General features: G+C 37.5%; 1 protein-coding gene and 1 pseudogene across 1 annotated transcript in view; both read right to left on the bottom strand.

Annotated features, from left to right (window-relative positions):
- Window positions 1-18,911, bottom strand: part of IFT74 (intraflagellar transport 74) — an 85,267-nt gene that overhangs the window by 18,278 nt on the left and 48,078 nt on the right. The window contains exon 12 of the mRNA XM_063081154.1: window positions 17,339-17,418. Within this exon, the coding sequence (XP_062937224.1) occupies window positions 17,339-17,418 (80 nt within the window). The remainder of the gene's footprint in view (window positions 1-17,338; window positions 17,419-18,911) is intronic.
- LOC134365169 (large ribosomal subunit protein uL6-like) lies at window positions 9,583-10,179 on the bottom strand (annotated as a pseudogene).

Genomic DNA, 18,911 nt, shown 5'->3' with positions numbered 1-18,911 from the left:
CTGAGGCGAGGGCCCTGACCAAACTATTCTATTTTCCCAACACGTCATCAGACCCCCATTAAAGAGTCTGAACTTTCTCCTAAGGACACTGATAAATTACTGAAGAATTTTAAGCAGAAGAATAAAATGTTCAGTTTGCATTAAAAAAAAAAGTTCAGGTCTGAAGAATAAAAGTGAGGTAAGATTAGAGGCAATGTGACCAGTTAGGAAGTTGTCACAGTAATCCAGGTGAAAGATGAAAACTGCCTGGAGTGGCATGGTAGTAAACAGGATAAAAGTAGTGGACTTCTGTTTGAGACATTTAAGAGGCATAGTGAATGGATTTTGGTGAGGGTTAGAGAGGAAGGAGTCAGGTATGACTCATAAATTTTCTAACTTGGGTGACTGAAATGGGATTATTAACTAAAAAGGGGAGCAAGTTGAGGAAGTTGCTTACAGCAGTTTGGACATGTTGAGTTTAACAGACATAAAAGACACTTCTAAAAGGGCAAAAATCCAAGGACCAGAGAGACGGATGAAATCTGACACCTTAGCTGCCCAAAGGGACTGTTAATAAGGGTGGATCGTGATTATATTTTACGACAATAGGATTTTAATGTAACAAAAATTGAGTTCTGGAGGTACATGGCTATTCCCCTGGAAAATGAGATGGCTCCAGCCCTGTGTACCCAGGGTCCAGGTACCTAGAGAAAACATAATACATTTGTGCTTGCTGCAATGTGCAGATTTTTCATCCCAGTCAGTTAGTTAGTTCTTAGCTTTCTAGAGAAACTGAGGAAGCTTATTGAGATGATACCCAGCAAAGATGGAGGAAATAAGCAATAGGAGGTTAAGGGAGTTCCAGATTAGGAGCTGGCATCTAAAAGGGCTTTAGGAAGGAGAGTTTAAAAAAAATACGGGAGCCAATAGTTGGAATCCAGAGGCTGAAACTCCAAGTCAGTCTGTGTTCTATGTATCTGTGTTCTATATATCCAAAACTGCATAGAGTTTTTCTAAGTTCTGGCTAAAGCATCAGTAAAGTTAGGAAATGGAGGAATACAGTGGGGATAAAGTCCCTAATTACCAAGGGAAGAATGGAGGCATGGACTTCCAATTATGCATATAGTACTTGCTTGGGTGATAAGTAAGTTACAAATACACAAAGTTGATGGCAAATCAGAGACCTGCATCAGCAAACAGCTTTTTTGCCTTCTGGTCTGAATAAACTTCTCTCAAGGTCATTAAGGACAGGCCTGAAACTGAGAAAATCTTATGTCAAGACCCCAAAACATTACTGGTAGTAAAAAGCTCAAAGTGAAAGCAACTGTATGAAGACAGTAAATACCCAGTCGTCATGAGTTCCTAGCCAGGCTACATCCAATGGAAAACATTGGGTGCACTCAGATAAGACACTGGAGACATTAGCAACTTTACTGAACTATTACTCAGTTCAAATGATCAATAATGTTCTCAGAGTATATTAATGCAGACTGATTAGTTGTGAAGGGGAAGCAAGAGGTAATTTTTTATTAATAACAACCTCTGTAAATGACTAAGACTTAAGAAAAACATACTTTATAGAAGGGGTTAAGATTAGTTCCATAATAGTATCACCATCTACTTACCTTATAGCAATGTTTTTTGGGTGGGAAACAAAGAGAAAGGGTTAGAGCTTGAAGCACACATGCTCTGTGATACCCTGAAAGGAGGGTGATATACATGTAAATGTTATATAACTTGTGAAGTAGCACTAAAGCTACTATCTCCTGAACCTGCCATGGCCTAGGCTTTAAAGAAATTCCTAGTTCCTTGGTTTGGCTGTCTGAGAAGTTCCACTCTTGAAAGACTGGTCAGGCATTAAGGGATTAGGAGTAAGGCCTAGATTTTAGGATTTACAGGGATTTAACTACCATCTTATCTTTCTTCTTCCAAATTTAAGAGATTCCCCTACACATGCTATTTCCAGTTTCTCATTTTGCTTTCAGAACTCAAGGCACTGCAATGAGGCCTCTCCTCCTGCTATTCCAATGAAATTGTTTTCAGTAAGATTATGACTCTGTGATTATCAAGTCCAAAGGGCAGTTTTCAGGCCTTATCATAAACTCTGCAATACTTGACACTATTGATATATCCTTTCAATTTTCTTTTTTCTTTTTTTCTTTTATGTTTCGTTTTTGCTTTTTGGGGGGTGGGTGGGGAGGCTTCTCTCACTTTTCTTACTCTCAGATCATTCCTGTCTTCTCTTCATGGGTTCCTCTGCCATCTTCATTTAAATTCTGGGTTCTGCTCTTAATTAATTTATAATGCTATCTTATATCCAAAGCAATTACACTCATTCTTGTGGTTTAAGAACTCTCAAATTTGATCTTTTCCCTGATTTCAGATTCTTTTATCCAATTGCTTACTACATATGCCCTTCAAAACACCCTAAAACTCAATATATTCATAATTAAACTCATCAGTCTTCTTCCTCAAAATCTGCACCCCTCTGTATTCCCTATTATACTTGGATGCCCTCACCATCTACTTATCATCCAAGTCAGAAATCTGGGAGACTCCTCCCTCCTGCTCCCCTCAAATCCACATTCCTAGTTGACAACAGATTGAGCTGGTCAATGTCTCCAGCTGCACAGATATCCAGTTGGATTAAATGGGACAGAGCACCTACATATCTCAGCAGATTCCCAAGCTTCATAAAACCTCCTCCAATATCACTACTGTTGAGAAGTCAGGGCATCAGTGAACTGTTCTATTTTGTGATTTCTCAGTGGAGGATTAAGATCTGAGCTGCCCATAAACGGCAATGTACAGATGTGGGCAGTCCCAAAGTAAACATAAGAAATATGGGCCGACCCCGTGGCACACTCGGGAGAGTGCGGCGCTGGGAGCGCAGCAGTGCTCCTGCCACCAGTTCAGATCCTATATAAGGATGGCCGGTGTGCTCACTGGCTGAGCGCAGTGCGGCCGGTCACAAAAAGACAAAAAAAAAAAAAAAAAAAAGAAATATTACCAAATTCATCCTTAAATTCACTATCACAGGAAAAGAAGGAAGCCAATCTGTATATCACATCAGAGGTACAAGAAGGCAAGCCAAATAGTCTAATTAAGAAGGATCAACAATGAGAAGACCAAAGGAGAGGGAAAGGGACACAATGATAAAATGAGGGTAATTTTGGAGCTATCCTCAAATTCTGAGCATTTATATGATCACAGTTCTACATTCATTTATTTATTCCATACAAATTTACTGAGAATCTATTATGTGCCCGATATTGTGATAGGTGCAAGGGATATCAAAATGAACAAGATAGTTACCACCCTATCTTCAAAGGGGTTTACAATCTATTAAACAAAATTTATTGTACAAAAATAAAAAGTTATAATGCAAATGAGGTATGTATGAAGTCATATGGCAACCAGACAGGTGAGAAAGTTCAGGAGGTTTTTATGCAGAAGTATCATATCAGCAAGGCACTTTATCAGGCAACATGTGAATTACAGAAAGAAATAAGATATTTTCCTTGAAGAAATGTATATTCTAATAATACAAGTACACAAAAATTTACACTATAAATTCAGGCCTTTTCCTTCTCAGGTGGGAAAGGAGAAATGGGTAAGAACTGTTAAAAAACATTTGGGCAACTATAAAAGGACACCATTGTTTTTGTTTTGTTTTTCAATAGCATTTGCTTTTTATTTTTTTCTAACAGAATTCCAGAAAAAATAGATCTCTATCACACACACACATATATATATACACACACACACACATAAGAGATCCTTCAACCAGGAGGCAAAGCATCCTCCAGCATCCTCCTTCACCCGGCATCCTATGTGACACCATTGCTTTTTGATACTCTCTGCTATAGCCAGCCAATGGAGAAGGGAAATTTGCTCTTCGTGTACTACCAAGGGGCTTAGCACCAACACAACCACTTCTGCCCTCACTATAAGAAAGGTTCATCTGACTCTATTCTCTGGCATCAAATGTTCTCTTGACTCAGGGCTTACAGGCTAGAGCTATTTTGACTTTTATACTATGAGAAGCAGTTCTAACCCTGGAGAAGGTCTAATTGCTATTTTTCAGAATAGCTGGCTACCCCAGTCTTCTCTACTGAACAATACATAAGGCATGTACTAGTGACTTCCCCGGCCTCAAAGCCCCCAACTCACAAGCCTACTGAATTTGGAGGTGAAAGGGCACCAGAAAACAAAATCATGGAGGTGGGGCAAGAAAACCTCACACAGGACTTTTAAAGTATGTCCAGATTGTTTCACTTTCAGCATTTGGGGTTGTTCTGAAGCACGCTAAGCCTCCCAGTACCTTCTACTATTCCTTATGTGGCACGGTTTCAATCTCTTTACCATTCTGAATTCTACTCTGAATGAGTTCCAGTTCTTCCTTATCTCTTTTAAAGTATTTTGCCAAAAAACTAAGGATTCCAAGACTATCACTTCCCATAGTCTATATAATCATTTTTTGTTAATGCAACTTAGAATTTGAGCTGTATTCAAGGCTATCTCACATTAACTCATACTGAGCTGTTATCTAAACTCCCTCTTAACATTTTCACGTATTTTAGTGAGCCAGGACACTTTCTCCCCCCACCAATCCTACTTCAATTATAATTAGTTTTGGGATTCTATTAAATTCCATCTTTTTACTTTCAGTCTATCTCTCCCACATACTTTTGACATTATAGCAGTAAGCAATAAACTAGTATATCAAATAGTACAAAACTGGTATGTTAAAATGAGTACATACAAACTCAATATTTTAAACTAACTTTTGGGTTTAGGCTTATCACATATTCTTGCAAAATATTTTAAATTTTGGCAGAAAAGTTTCTTAACAGCTATGCAGATAAGGGCAGATAATTTCTATTTCTAAACCCAGGAGGCACTTTAAAAAATATAATAAAATATAATAGAATTTCTCTCAATATGTTAAATTGTTAAGTAAGTTAAATTATTGTTAAAAGCCTCAGCATTTCTTTTTTTTTTTTTTTTTTAAAAGATGACCGGTAAGGGGATCTTAACCCTTGACTTGGTGTTGTCAGCACCACGCTCAGCCAGTGAGCGAACCGGCCATCCGTATATGGGATCCGAACCCGGGGCCTTGGTGTTATCAGCACCGCACTCTCCCGAGTGAGCCACGGGCCGGCCCAAGCCTCAGCATTTCTAAAGAAAACAAAATGAATGTGTAGAAGTTTATTTCAACAGAGTAATGTCAGTAAAATCAGATGGTACAATTAGTAGTATTTGGCATGTACCAAACACAACAAAAGGTCCTTAATAATCCTCTAAAGCAGTGGTTATTAAACTTTACCATGCATCAGAATAACCAGGAGGGCTTGTTGAAACACAAATTGCTGAGCCCCATCCCCAGGGATTAAAATTCTGTAGGTCTATGGTAGGGCCCATTTCTAACAAGTTTCTGACGTTGCTGATGCTCCTGTTAAGAGATAATACTGCCATTCTAATGAAAGATACAAAGTATAGTTCAACCAATTTCCAAACTGAACAATAATGATTCAATATTCTTCACTGGATGTGTATTGAGAAACCATACAATAACAATGGATAGACACCATTTGAAATGTGCATACTGGACAACAAACCACTTGAAATTGAATACATTATTGTGTATATCCTGGGGAAAAATACTGACGGGAAAACACTTCCTAACATATACTTGGGAAAATCTTCAGAAAAGTTATTCAAGTTTCAGGTTATAAATTAACAACATTAATAATATAGCCAATAGCTAATATTTATAAGCACTTTTTAAATTTAGTGCTATATTCTAAGTCTCTCTCTCACACACACACACACACACTCACACACACACACACACACACACACACACACACACACACCACCACTGATACATTCATCTAATCCTCATAATAACTCTAAGAGTTAGGTGCTGTTGTTATCTCCATTTTAAAGATGAGGAAACTAAGGTAAAGAAAGGTTAAACAGCATGCCCAAGATCAATAATCCAATAAAGTAACTCAGTCTGAATTTGAATCCAGGCATTCTGGTTACAGTATCTGTACTCTTAAACAAAACTATTCTGCCTTTAAAATTTTTATTAAAAAATAAATAAATAAAATTTCTATTTTACCTGACACAACCAAAGAATAAAAGCTCCTAACCTAGGCCTTGGAACTCTGAGTATGAAGAAGTTTCCTATAGATAAACTAATGCTATTTTATATTTTTATTACTCTTGAAAGATGCATATAAACTATGGACTAAGTTGTAATTAAGTCATTCCAAGCTTAGGAACGAAATCCAGTGTTCCTACAGTACTTTATGCATGCTTCTAATATGATACACATTTATCACACAGTACCAATTAGATATTTATATATCTGTGCTATGTCATATTGATAATCACATGATAATTATCTATCTAATCAATCTTTGGGGCAATACTGGACTCTAAAAATGAAGGAATAATTTTTAGTAAGAAATAACACAATCCCTCTTGTGGAGATATGTGACTGTGACTGACTGCACTATGTTAACTGTATTTGTCAATCCTAGTCTGTGTATGTAGATTCCCAGACAATTAGTTCCACCTTGTGGATCATGGTAATATTACAAATTCAGGCCTTTGAGAACAGTCACAAAACTTTGGAACCATCAGAGATGTATATATTACCTGACAGACAAAACTAACAAATTTATAATAGCTAGAATTGGTGAAGAAACACTCTTATATACTGCTGTTGGTTGTATAAAATGGTACAACATCTTCTGGGAAGAAATTTGCAAAATGAAGCAAAATTGCAAAAATATTCTCCTCAAAATTTCACTTCTAGAAATTTATTCTGTGTATTTATTCCTACAGAATAAACATGAAAGTAGGTTATTTACTGAAACATTATTCTTGGTAGTGAAAAATTAGAAACAGTGGTTTCTAATGTCAATGTAGTGTATACTGTGTAACCAGAACAATAACAGCAGCTAATGGCTGTCATGAGTGCTTAATACATACCAGGCACCATTCTTAAGTCTGGCTGTATAGCCCTGACATTGACCACTATGCTATCCCACTTCTCAAAATGAAGTACACATACTTATATGGGAGAATGTAAAGTATATATAGCTAAATGAAAAGACTCAAGTTCAGAAGGGCTAGATAGTATTGCTCCATTTTTTAAAATATATGTTTGTAAATTTATAGAAAAAAGTCTAAGTACAGCCTTTATGTAAAATAGTATAAAGTTTCCTTAAAAAAAAAAAAAAAAGTTAAAAACAGAACTACCATATGATTCCCCCAATCCTATTACTGGGTATATATCCAAAGGAAATGAAATCAGTATGTCAAAGAGATATCTGCATTCCTATGTTCAGTGCAGCATTATTCACAATAGCCAAGGTATGAAATCAACCTAATGTCCATCAACAGATGAATAGTGAAAATGTGGTATATTTACACAATAGAATACTATTCAGCCATAAAAAATGGGGAAATCCTGCCATTTGCAACAACATGGATGAACCTGGAGGAAATTATGTTAAGTGAAATAAGCCTGGAACATACCACAAGATCTCACTCATATGTAGGATCAAAAAAAGTTGATCTCATAGAAGAAGAGTGTAGAATGCTGGTTGCCAGGGGCTGGGAAGGCTGGGAGAGGAGAGGTTGGGGAGATGTTGGTCAAAGAATACAAAATTTCAGTTAGGAGGAAAAAAGTTCAAGTGATCTAATGTACAAAATGGTGACTACAGTTAATAAGAATATATTGTATTCCTGAAAAATGCTAAGAGAATAGTAAGTGTTTTCACCACAAAAATGGTATCTATGTAAGGTAATGAATGTATATGTTAATTAACTAGCTAGATTTAGTCATTCCACAATGTGCATATATATATACTTCAAAACATCATGATTATATAAATATACACAATTTTATCTGTTAATTTAAAAATAAACACATAAATAAACTAATTTTTTAGAGTCTAAAAAGCTAAACATCAAACTGTAAACAGTGATTACCTCTGAAAAACTAGGATGAGTGTAAGGAGAAAGGGGATGACTTTTTATTTTATATACTTTTGTATCACTTGAATTTTTCACATTAAATACATACCAGATTCACATCTAAAAAGCACACAATTTTCAAAAATAATCTGTCTTTAAAATAATTTTAACTAATTTAAGAATTTTTTTCTTAAAAAACAGGAAGTGGGTAACCTGCAGTTACTGAAAGCACCTAAGAATGATTGTTTGAGGCAACACACACACACACACACACACACACACACACACACACACACACACACACACACACACACACACACACACACACACACACTTTTTAAAAGCCAGTAAAATGAAGCACGTTCAAGGTGATTTAAATCTTAGAAATTCTAGTTAAGTAAAGTTTATAATTGGTCATTTCTTGGCAAAGATGGCAGGTTGAACACACACATCTAATTTTGATCTTCTGCCAAACCCCACTAAAACTATGGCAAAAAGAATTTCTAAAGGTAAAAACTCCCAGCAATGGGGAAAATAAAAAGAGATAATAGCAATAAAATTTTGGAAGCTAGTAATTAACTTAGCAGACTTGAGAAAGCCTAAACCTAAGCCAGCACTGGGCAAAGCTCAGAACACCCTCATTTCAAAAGGCTAAGTAATTTTGCATAGAAGACCAATCAAAGTAAGGAGCACTTATTTTGTGCTTCTATTCACAAAAGGTTTTAACATGCCTTATAATAGTAACATTGTTCTTTTTAGAATTTATTTAATGTAGTAAAGAGTAAAGTAAAGGCCGGATATGAGCTAAGTGGACTGAGAAACGTTATTTACTTTGAGGGAAATCAATATGAGATATAAACTCATAAGTATTAATCTGTGGTAAGAACAAAAAATTTCTTAGTCAACAATTAACTTATCAAAAACAAATTACTTGGCTATACGTTAGAAGTAAGCCTTCAGAGCAAAACGATCCTTATTAAAAATAATATCCTGTGTTGAGTGAGAATATAATCTACTATTGTCTATTTTATGTGGTCTGCTTTATTCAGAGCAAAAATGCTTTTTCCATTACTTTCCCTTGCTCATATAGGAACGGCATTTTAAAAAGCAATAATTGAGTAAATATTCAATTGTTTTGGCACTTCAACTGAGAAAGGAGAAATCAGGATAGGTTCAGGCTCTTCTGAAAAGTAGCATGGCATCTGCGCTCCCAGCGCCGCACTCTCCCGAGTGAGCCACGGGTTCGGCCCTGACCATACAACTTTCAATAGAGCTATTTCTCATTGCTTCTAGTTAGGAAAAAAAAAAAATCCTTCCCCACTAAAATATAGAACAATGTTCATTTTAAAATCTAAATAAATTTAGAACCCATACAATGAAATTATTTAAGCCATCAATAAAGTAAAACTACTACATGGCTAAACTCTAGCAACTATTGAACATGAAAGAATCAAATCCCCCAGCAGTTTAAAAAAGACAATGATACCTTACTGTAATGAAAACTTTCTGTTATGAGATTCCCCACCCCCCCGCCCCCAAATCAATAGGTCTTTTATTCCATCATTAAAATCTACAAGCATGTCTTGGGAATCATCCTGTAGCTTGTTTCTGTAGCTGGACAACTCTTAGATTTTATTCATCAGCCTGCTGAACTGTTCCTTTTTCAGAGACATAGATACCATCCAAAAATTTTCTGATATCCTTGTTTTTAATTGTTGTGGGTAGCTGGATCAAAGCAGCTGAATTTGAAACAAGTTCAATGTCGTTTCCTTCAAGGATTAATCCTTCTGGCTTGAGATAGTGAACAAGGAACACCTGGCCTCATTCAAACCCTGTGGATGTATTTTTCACCCAAGAAATTTTGGATTTCAACAAGAGACCCATTCTCCTGAATAACGACGTTGATGGGAAAGCAAACATACACAGACTGCACCTTATGACAGAAGCCGAGTGTAACACCCTTGATCACATTCTGTACATAACTACAGATAATGTGAACAGTAGTCAATTCCTTTCTATTTCCCCACCATTTGTCAACCTGAGCCTCTTTTTCTTTCCAAGGACACTGAGTTCTACATTTATGTGATTGAAGTCCCTCTGCAGGGTTCCTCTGAGGCCCCTCACTATAATTGTGTGTCCCTTGAGAGTGATGTCAATGTTTTCTGGAATGTCAACAGTCTGATTGCTGAGAATGGTCTTCATTCTGTGCTGCTAATGGCTTTGGATTCCCAGGTCTCACCGAGTACAATAATGTAAGATTTTTTTTTAAATCATTTTCAAAGACTGAATAAAGATTTGGTACCAAAGAAGCCCATCCAGAATTGGTCAAAAGCCTAACTGTATTATAGGAATTTTCTCTATTTTATTTCGGACTGTCATAGAAACTAACAGCTCAGCATTCAGGAATGAAAAAGATTTTCTTTTTTGGTTGTTCTTTTTTTGGCAGCTGGCCAATACAGGGATCCAAACCCTTGGTGTTATAACACTGAGCTCTAACCATTTGAGCTAACCGGCCAGCCCGCCAAAAATAAGATTTTAATAGAGTAGCCAAACAACTGCTAACTGCTTTTATTTAGTTAACTTTGAGACACAGTTATTCACTGTAACTTTTGACAAATTATAACTTTAAGGACTTATCAAAATAAACAAATACTCTTGGATAACCAGGTCACCATTAATACCTAGCAGAGAATACAACTGTACCTAACCCAGTATCTAAGAATGCCTTTGAATTTATAACAAATTATGTAAATTTTTAAAATTAATATTATTATGTTTTTACATTCTAAGATGTTGTTGTGGAGCAGTTGGGTAGAGCGGAAGGGGAAAGGGAATGGGGTGGAAGCAGGAAGAGGAAGAGAGCATGATCAAGGCCAATGGCACCCCTGCTCATTCCAGCAGGGGAGACCTGACGGCTTCCAGCAACAGCTCAGTCATTGCTGGGCTGGATGCAGATGTCAGGGAGGTGTGGCTGAAGTCTTCAGCCACCCACCACTCTGGCTCAGGAGCCCAGGGCGTATCCAGTGGCAGCTTGGTGGTTGTTGCTGGGCTGGTTGCAGATGTTGGGGTGGTGTAGCTGAGGCTTCAGCCCCTCACCGCTCTGGCTCAGGAGCCCGGGTCGCTTCCTGTGGCAGCTCGGTGGTCATCACTGGGCTGGTGGATGTTGGGGGGTGTGGCTGACGCCAATGGCTCCCCAGTGCCCTGGTTCGTGAGCCTGGGGTGCTTCCGGTGGCAGCTCAGTGGTCGTCACTGGGCTGGTTGCGGATGTCAGGGGGACGTGGGTGAGGCTCTCGGCAACCACTGCCCTGGCTCAGGAGCCAAGGGTGCTTTCGGCAGTGGCTCAGTGGTCGTACTGGGCTGGTTGTGGATGTCGGGAGGGCGTGGCTGCGGCCATCAGTCCCCACTGCTCTGGCTCAGGAGCCCAGGGCACTTCCGGCAGCGGCTTGGTGGTCATTGCTCAGCTGGTTGCAGATGTCAGGGGGTCATGACTGTGGCCCTCAGCACCCCCACTGCCCTGGCTTAGAGCCTGGGGTGCTTCCAGCAGTGGCCTGGTGGTTGTCACTGGGCTGGGAGTAGTCGCTGGGCTGGGAGTAGTTGTTGGGAGGGCGTGGCTAAGGCCTATGGCCCTCCCTGCCCTGGCTTGGGAGCCCAGGGGGCTTCCAGTCCTTCTAAGTTTTGTAGGTGTTCTTTGGTGTTGTTAGACCTTTACTAGTTAATACCAAACTTTTTCTCTGATCTGTGGGTATTTTGCTTTTTTCTTTCAGTTCTGTGTTGGATTATTTGCTGTTCCCACCACTTAAACTCTCCATTGGAACTAACTTGTTGTCCTTTGCTTACTTCTAAAATGGAGGAACTTCCTGTGGGGACCAGCACTTGAGCCCTGTAATTGAACTAAATTGCTTCTTTATTGCTGATTCCCTGGGGAAGGATTTTTGTGTAGCTCAGGTTTTAATTGTTGACCTTGTATGTACTTCTGGGTCTTGTGAGGTCCGGTACACCTGGGTTGTATGGAAACTCTGGTCAGGGCCTGAGTCTTTTCAGCAAACTGCACCCTCTGAAGTTCCATATTCCTGACCGGTCTCCGCTGAGTGGTCCTGTGCTGATTGGAGGGCAGATCAGTTGCCCATGCTGTGCCCCTATATTGCCCTGGTGGGAACTTCTTCCCCCACTGTCCATACTCCAAATGCTTCCCATGGGACAGGCCCTGCGTCGATCCCTTGAGATGACTCACCAGCCTCTGTGTGGCTCCTTTTTTCAGTTGTCTGTGGCTCCTTGTTCCTATGTGGGTCCATGGGAACCCTGTTAGTGGTCTTGCTGTCCTGGGAGCCACCAAGGCCCACTGCTCCCATGCCACCTCCAAGCAACTTCATCCTAAGGGCACAGCTGTGGCTTTTGTCAGCTCTTGCTCCATGCACTCACCAGCTCTAGCCTCGAAGCAGCTGGGGCTCAAAATGGTGGGAGCAATCCTTTCTTTTATTGTGGCTTCTCCTGACTTCATGAACTCTGTAGGTCTCTCCTCCTTTTCCCCTGAGCTCTAGTGGCCCCGACTTGGCTGTCATTGCTTTTTAATAGTTGTAAATCGGTTGATTTGTCAGAGAGAGAAATGCTGGGGACTGTCTATTCTGCCATCTTGACTGGAAGCCCTCAAATTATGTAAATATTTTTAAAGTTTATTTGAAAACCAAAAGGTTGGAGTAACTTCTAAAAAAGTCAGACATGTATTGATACACTTTGGATGTGTTGTCCCCACCAAAACTCATGGAGAAATCTGATCCCCAATGCAGCAGTGCTGGAAGCTGTATGAGCCATGGTGGCAGATCCCTCATGAATGGATTAATGCTCTCCCTAGGTGGGGGGATTAATGAGTGAGTTCTCGCTCTATTAGTTCTTGCAAGAGCTGGTTGTTTTAAAGACCCTGGCACCTCCTCTCTCTCTTGCTTCCTCTCACCATGTGATCTGCTTGCACCCGTGGGCTGCATGCCACTTTCCACTATGAGTAGAAGCAGCCTGAGGCCCACGCCAGAAGCAGCTGTCCCAGAATCATAAGCCAAATAAACCTCTGCTCTTTATAAATTATCCAGTCCCAGGTATTCTGTTACAGCAACAAAAAACGGACTAATACATGTATAAACATCATCTATGGTTTATATGTTCTTAACCAGAAACCCTATAAGGCAGAAGGTGGCCTAGTTAGTGCCATTAATGGAATAAGCCAAGTAGCACCTAAAAAATGAGTAAAATGGGCAAGAGGAAATAAAGCAAGGTGGCAGAGCTAAGTATGGGCTAGAAAGACAAAATAACTTGATCATCATCCACATTTTTAAGGAATGGGTTATCCACAATCTTGAGTCAAGGGACTGCTGAGAATGCAGATGTAGATAAGCATTCACTGCTTCACTGAAAAATGTGAGTCCATATAGGAATCTCTCTGGGAAAGAGTGTATACCTACATCCTAAAATTAGAAGGCCCAAAGAAGTGACTAGAGCCCAAGTTTCACCTTTAGTTCATTCTACAATTCTTTCTCTGCTACAATATGGATTCTTTAATTCATTCCACAAACATTTGTTAAGTGTTTGCTTTCCCAGACATTGTTTTGATGAAAGAGGTTACCAAGTGAATAAGATAGTCCTTGTCCTTGAGAGAAGAAAAACACATAAGCAGATAATTGTAATACCTGTATAATGTGGTCAATGCAGTGATATATTTATATGCACGGTGTGCTCTGATAAAATGGAGGAGGGGTGTTCACTCACTTAGCCCAGTCCAGAAACAGGTCAGGGAAGAAAGTTAAATTTCTGCTGGATGAGAGAATACCTGAGCTAGATCTTAAAGGATGAGAATTTACTCAGGTAAATAACAGGGAAAAGAACATGCAAGTGAACAAATTGTAGGAACAAAGGATTAGGTCATGAAACAATCTGATATATGGTAAAGGGGGTGAGGTGTGAGATACCGTAAGTAGATTATTATTATTAGAATGTAGGATAAAGACAAGGAGGGATGGGAAAGGAGGTTGACAATACAGAGGCCAAATTACAGAGAGACTAATAAGACATGCAAAAATTCTTGAACTTTATCTTGTATGCTATTGAGAACCACCATTAAGCAGGAGAATAGCACAGAAGCATGTTTTATATATGTTGCTCTGGCAGCATTATGTTGGAAGCATTTGAGAGGGGCAAGACTGAAAGTAGGGAAACCAGTTAGGAGGCTACTGCACTAGTTCAGGCAAGAAATAATGAGGTCCTGAACTAACAAGTAACCTTCTAATGAAAAACCCCTGTGCTAACAAATAAACAGAAAAAAAAAACCCAAAAAACCCTCAAAACCACTACGATCACAATAATTCCTTGAACTTGTTAAGAGAACAGATATGATGTTGATGGGGGTGGGAAAGAGGGAGAAGGTGGGAAAGGGCCATGAAAATCAACTACATTGTATAATAATTTTTAAAAAAAACCTGTCCTGTTGTACCAATAATCTAGGATGATCACCTAAGACAAAACAAATGTGTAGTCTTACAAAAAACAAAACAAAGAAAAACTAATGCATTGATATATATATATATACATACACAAACACATATACACATAATATATATCACATATATTTATATATATACTTATATATAAATGCTTTTACTACTATTACATTGCATTATAGATTGTCTTTTTCCATATTAATAAAAAAGGACAAAAGTTAGAAAACAAAAAGGGAAATGGTAGCTAAAACTCAAAAGCATTCTATTTATCTTTGAAATAGCAATTAATAATAAATTGTTATCCCCAAAATGCATTATTTTAGTGAAAAAAATTGAACATTATAAATCTAGATTTAGGAAGAGAAAAATTATTTTTCAGAATGGATCCTATAAAGCATCTAAAATTAAGAACATTATTAGATTTCTCAGAACAATTTTGGACATATTAATAAAGAAAATCTAGAATATGAGTAAATTAAAAGCAATAAAATAATTTAAGAAAGAAAACATAAGAAAAAAAGAAATCATGGTCAAAGGTACCAAATTTCAGTTAGATAGAAGGAATAAGTTTAAGAGATCTATTGTACAACATGGTAACTATAGTTAATAACAACACAGTACACTCTTGAAGATCACTAAGTGAGTGAATTTTGAGTGTTGTCACGACAAAAAATGAGAATTATGTGAGTTAATGCATATGTTAATTTGTTCAATTTAGCCATTCCACAATATAGGAGGGTACTTCAAAAAGTTCATGGAAAGATTAATCTTTTTTTCCTGCTTTTTAAAAATTTTTATTATTTTTTAATTGACATGTACTGATTATACATATTTATGGAGTACAAAGATATATTTCAATATATGTATATAATGTGTGATAATCAAATCAGAGTATTAGCATATTCATCATCACAAAAATGTATCATTTCTTTGTTACGAGAGCATTTGCGCTCCTCTCTTCTATACAATTGAGAACACACAATAAATTACTGTTAACTAAATATGCCTAGAAGGTCAAGGGTTCAGATACCCATACCAGCCAGCCCCCCAAAATACATATATATGCCTAATACTAATACCACTAGAACTTATTTTTCTTGTCTAGCTGTGAACTGTATCCATTAACCAATCTCTCCCTATTCCCCCGCCCCATATCATCTTTTAACTCATTTTTCCACAAACTTTTTGAGGTATCCTCGTATACATATTTCAAAACATCATGTTGTATGCAATAAATATATACAATTTTAATTTGTTAATGAAAATAAATATTAAAAATAAAATAACATAACCTTAGTCTTAATTTATTGTGAGCCTATCTTGCATGTATACCATTTAATATATATAAACCTTAGTGAAATAGGACCATTCTATTCATCTTGTAGATGAGAAAACTAAAGTTCAGGCAAGTTTACTTATCTAATACTGGGACTTACTTAAAGCTTATCTGTCTTTAGATGCCTTATTTAAAGACATTAGTAGCCATACATAAATGAAATTATATAAGTATTTCGTAAGAACATTTTTATTTCACAAATGCAGCACTTCATATCACAAAATCAAGCTTAAGCTTTGGTAAGAGAACTAAGACTTTGGAGTCAAAGAGACCTTAATTTAATTCTAGACGTTATTCCTTACTAGCTGGGGGAAGCTGAGTGAATTATGTAACTTCTTTTAGCTTCAACGTGTAAAAAATGGGTTAATAAAGCTCCCAAGGGGTCTTGCAAAGATTGTAAAGTGCTCAGTCCAGGTAAGTAATCAGTCAATAGTAGCTAATGATATTATTCAAAAATAAAGAAAAATTATAAATAAAACTCAAGTACCACCTTTAAAATTGAAGTAAAGAAATTAATTTAGGAATAGATCACTCTCTTTCCCTGCAATAAATGTTTTCTTAGTCCTGATAACTATACACATACATGCACACTGTTTATACCATACCTAAATCATAAGAGTATCCAGTCAATTCTTGATAATCCGAGAGCACATTAGCTGGTTTGCAGTTAGACTGTGATTAAAGTGCCATGGGAAATATACTTTTCTTTCCCTTATTAAAAAGAAGCTGGAGGGCCAGCCCGTGGCTCACTTGGGAGAGTATGGTTCTGATAACACCAAGGCCATGGGGTTTGGATCCCTACACAGAGATGGCCAGTTATTTCTCTTGGGAGAGCGTGGTGCTGATAGCACCAAGTCAAGGGTTAAGATCCCCTTACTGGTCATCTTTTTAAAAAATAATAAAATAAATAAATAAATAAAAAGAAGCTGGTTAGGAAACTGTGATGCCAAACCTCCTCCCCAACCACACATAACACTGTGGTTGCCAAACCCCCACCACAGAATTTCCACTTGTTCAAACCCCAAGCTCCCTCTGGTGTTCTGATCCCTGCATTGGTTCTTCATATCCCATTGCTAAGGAAAGTTGGAGGATCAGGGCAATAAGTGCTTGTTACCTCATTACTGAGCCTGGCTGAAGAATTAATTCTTTCTATGTTATTTGTGATATTTGTGACTTGATCCTCAACCCCTCCAACTCTACCAGTTAACCCAGTTAATTAACAGCTCACCATATTGAGAAAGTATAACTTCAGAATCAGTAACAGCTTTAAACCATTTTACTTCATTTTTAAAAAAACTGCTTTGCAAAACTAAATTCTTATTATGCAACCATGTCAAGTTATTTCAAGTTTTCAGTCAGTTTAAATAAATGCTCTAATATTAGTTATAATATTTAGTAAATATTTTAGGTAGTGACAGTAACATCATGAAGAATCAAATAATAAATCCCAGGTAGTTAAATATTCCCTGAGACCCCAGTTAATACTGTTTCAATACTGCTATGTATCTGTTTATCTACATTATAAAAATACCAGAAATATTACCTTGGTGTTCCTCTAAATCCATGTCAAGTTCTCTAATTTCTTCATTAAACTGATTTATTTTTTCTTTTATATCTGTTAATCTGTTGAAAATATTATGTTTAATGAATTTATGAAGATAATGTAGACATTCAGTAAAAACACTTAATGATGATGTTAGAACATCCTAAGTTTCATTAACAATATCTAGAAATAATATGCCCTATTCTGAGGACAATACTACAAATTTAGAGGGAAAAATCTTTTCCAGACCTTTTTTCAAGATTCATATTTAGGGCCGAGCCCATGGCGCACTTGGGAGAGTGCGGCGCTGGGGGCGCGGCAACGCTCCCGCCGCGGGTTCGGATCCTATATAGGAATGGCCGGGGCACTCACTGACTGAGTGCCGGTCACGAAAAAGACAACAAAAAAAAAAAAAAAAAAAAAGATTCATATTTAGAGCACAAGTATATTCTGAGAACATCAGGTTGCCTGACTTCAACACAAAACCCTTTTCCCAACCTTCTTTTAAGCTTCACTTGCAGTATTAAGTGAACTTTTTTTAGCAACCTTTTTTTTTTGTAGGTTTGTATAGACCAAACTAAGGTGGCAAATTAGAAAATAAGGAAAAAAAATTAGAAAAAATTAGAAAATGAGGGAAAATATGCCACTGGTAGAAGATTATATGGGTTAAAATTCTAACAAAAAGCAGTTATACTTACTACAAAGGTACAGTAATCAAGACAATGTGGTACTAGAATAAAAATAGACATATACGAGGGGTCTTCAAAAAGTTCGATGAAAATGTGTATTATGAAAAAACTATGCATGGACTGCAAAATTTTTTTGCACCAAAATAAACTCATATTATCTTGTTATAACATGTCTGAACAGGATAAGGTTTGAGGCACTAAAAAGAATAAGACATGAGTTTGAAAAGAGCCCCTGTGAGAGAAACATAAATTCTGCTAAAATTGAAGCAAGAACAAACAACAAATTTATGCTGAAGCTTGAGTGGAAGAATGGTGAAATCACTGATATTTTATGAAAAGTTTATAGGGACACTGCCCCAAAGAAATCAGCAGTTTACAAATGGATAACTTGTTCTAAGGAACAAGATGATGTAGCAGATGAAGCCTGCAGCAGCAGACCATCCACATCAATATTGGCGAGGAAAACATTAATCTTGCTCATGCCCTTGAAGAGAACTGATGATTAATAGCAGAAACAATAGCCAACACCACAGATATTTCAACTGGTTCAGCTTACAGAATTCTGACTAAAAAATCACTTTCTGCTCAATGGGTGCCAAAACTGTTGTGCCCAAATCACCTGCAGACAAGAGCACAGCTTTCAATGGAAATTTTAAACAAGTGGGATCAAGATGCTGAAGCATTTCTTTAAACAACTGAAACAGGAGATGAGACATGGCATTACCAGAATGATCTTGAAACAAAGCACAATCACAGTAATGGCTGCCAAGAGGTGAAAACAGACCAATCAAAAGAAAGATCACAGCAACAGTTTTTTGGGATGCTCAAGGCATCTTGATTGTTGACTTTCTGGAGTCAACAATAAGATTTTTGACGATAACATG

Source organism: Cynocephalus volans, chromosome 16 (assembly GCF_027409185.1).
Source record: "Cynocephalus volans isolate mCynVol1 chromosome 16, mCynVol1.pri, whole genome shotgun sequence".
NCBI lineage: Eukaryota > Metazoa > Chordata > Mammalia > Dermoptera > Cynocephalidae > Cynocephalus > Cynocephalus volans.
The sequence above is the reverse complement of the archived record's forward strand: the minus strand, read 5'-3'. Positions and strand labels throughout refer to the sequence as shown.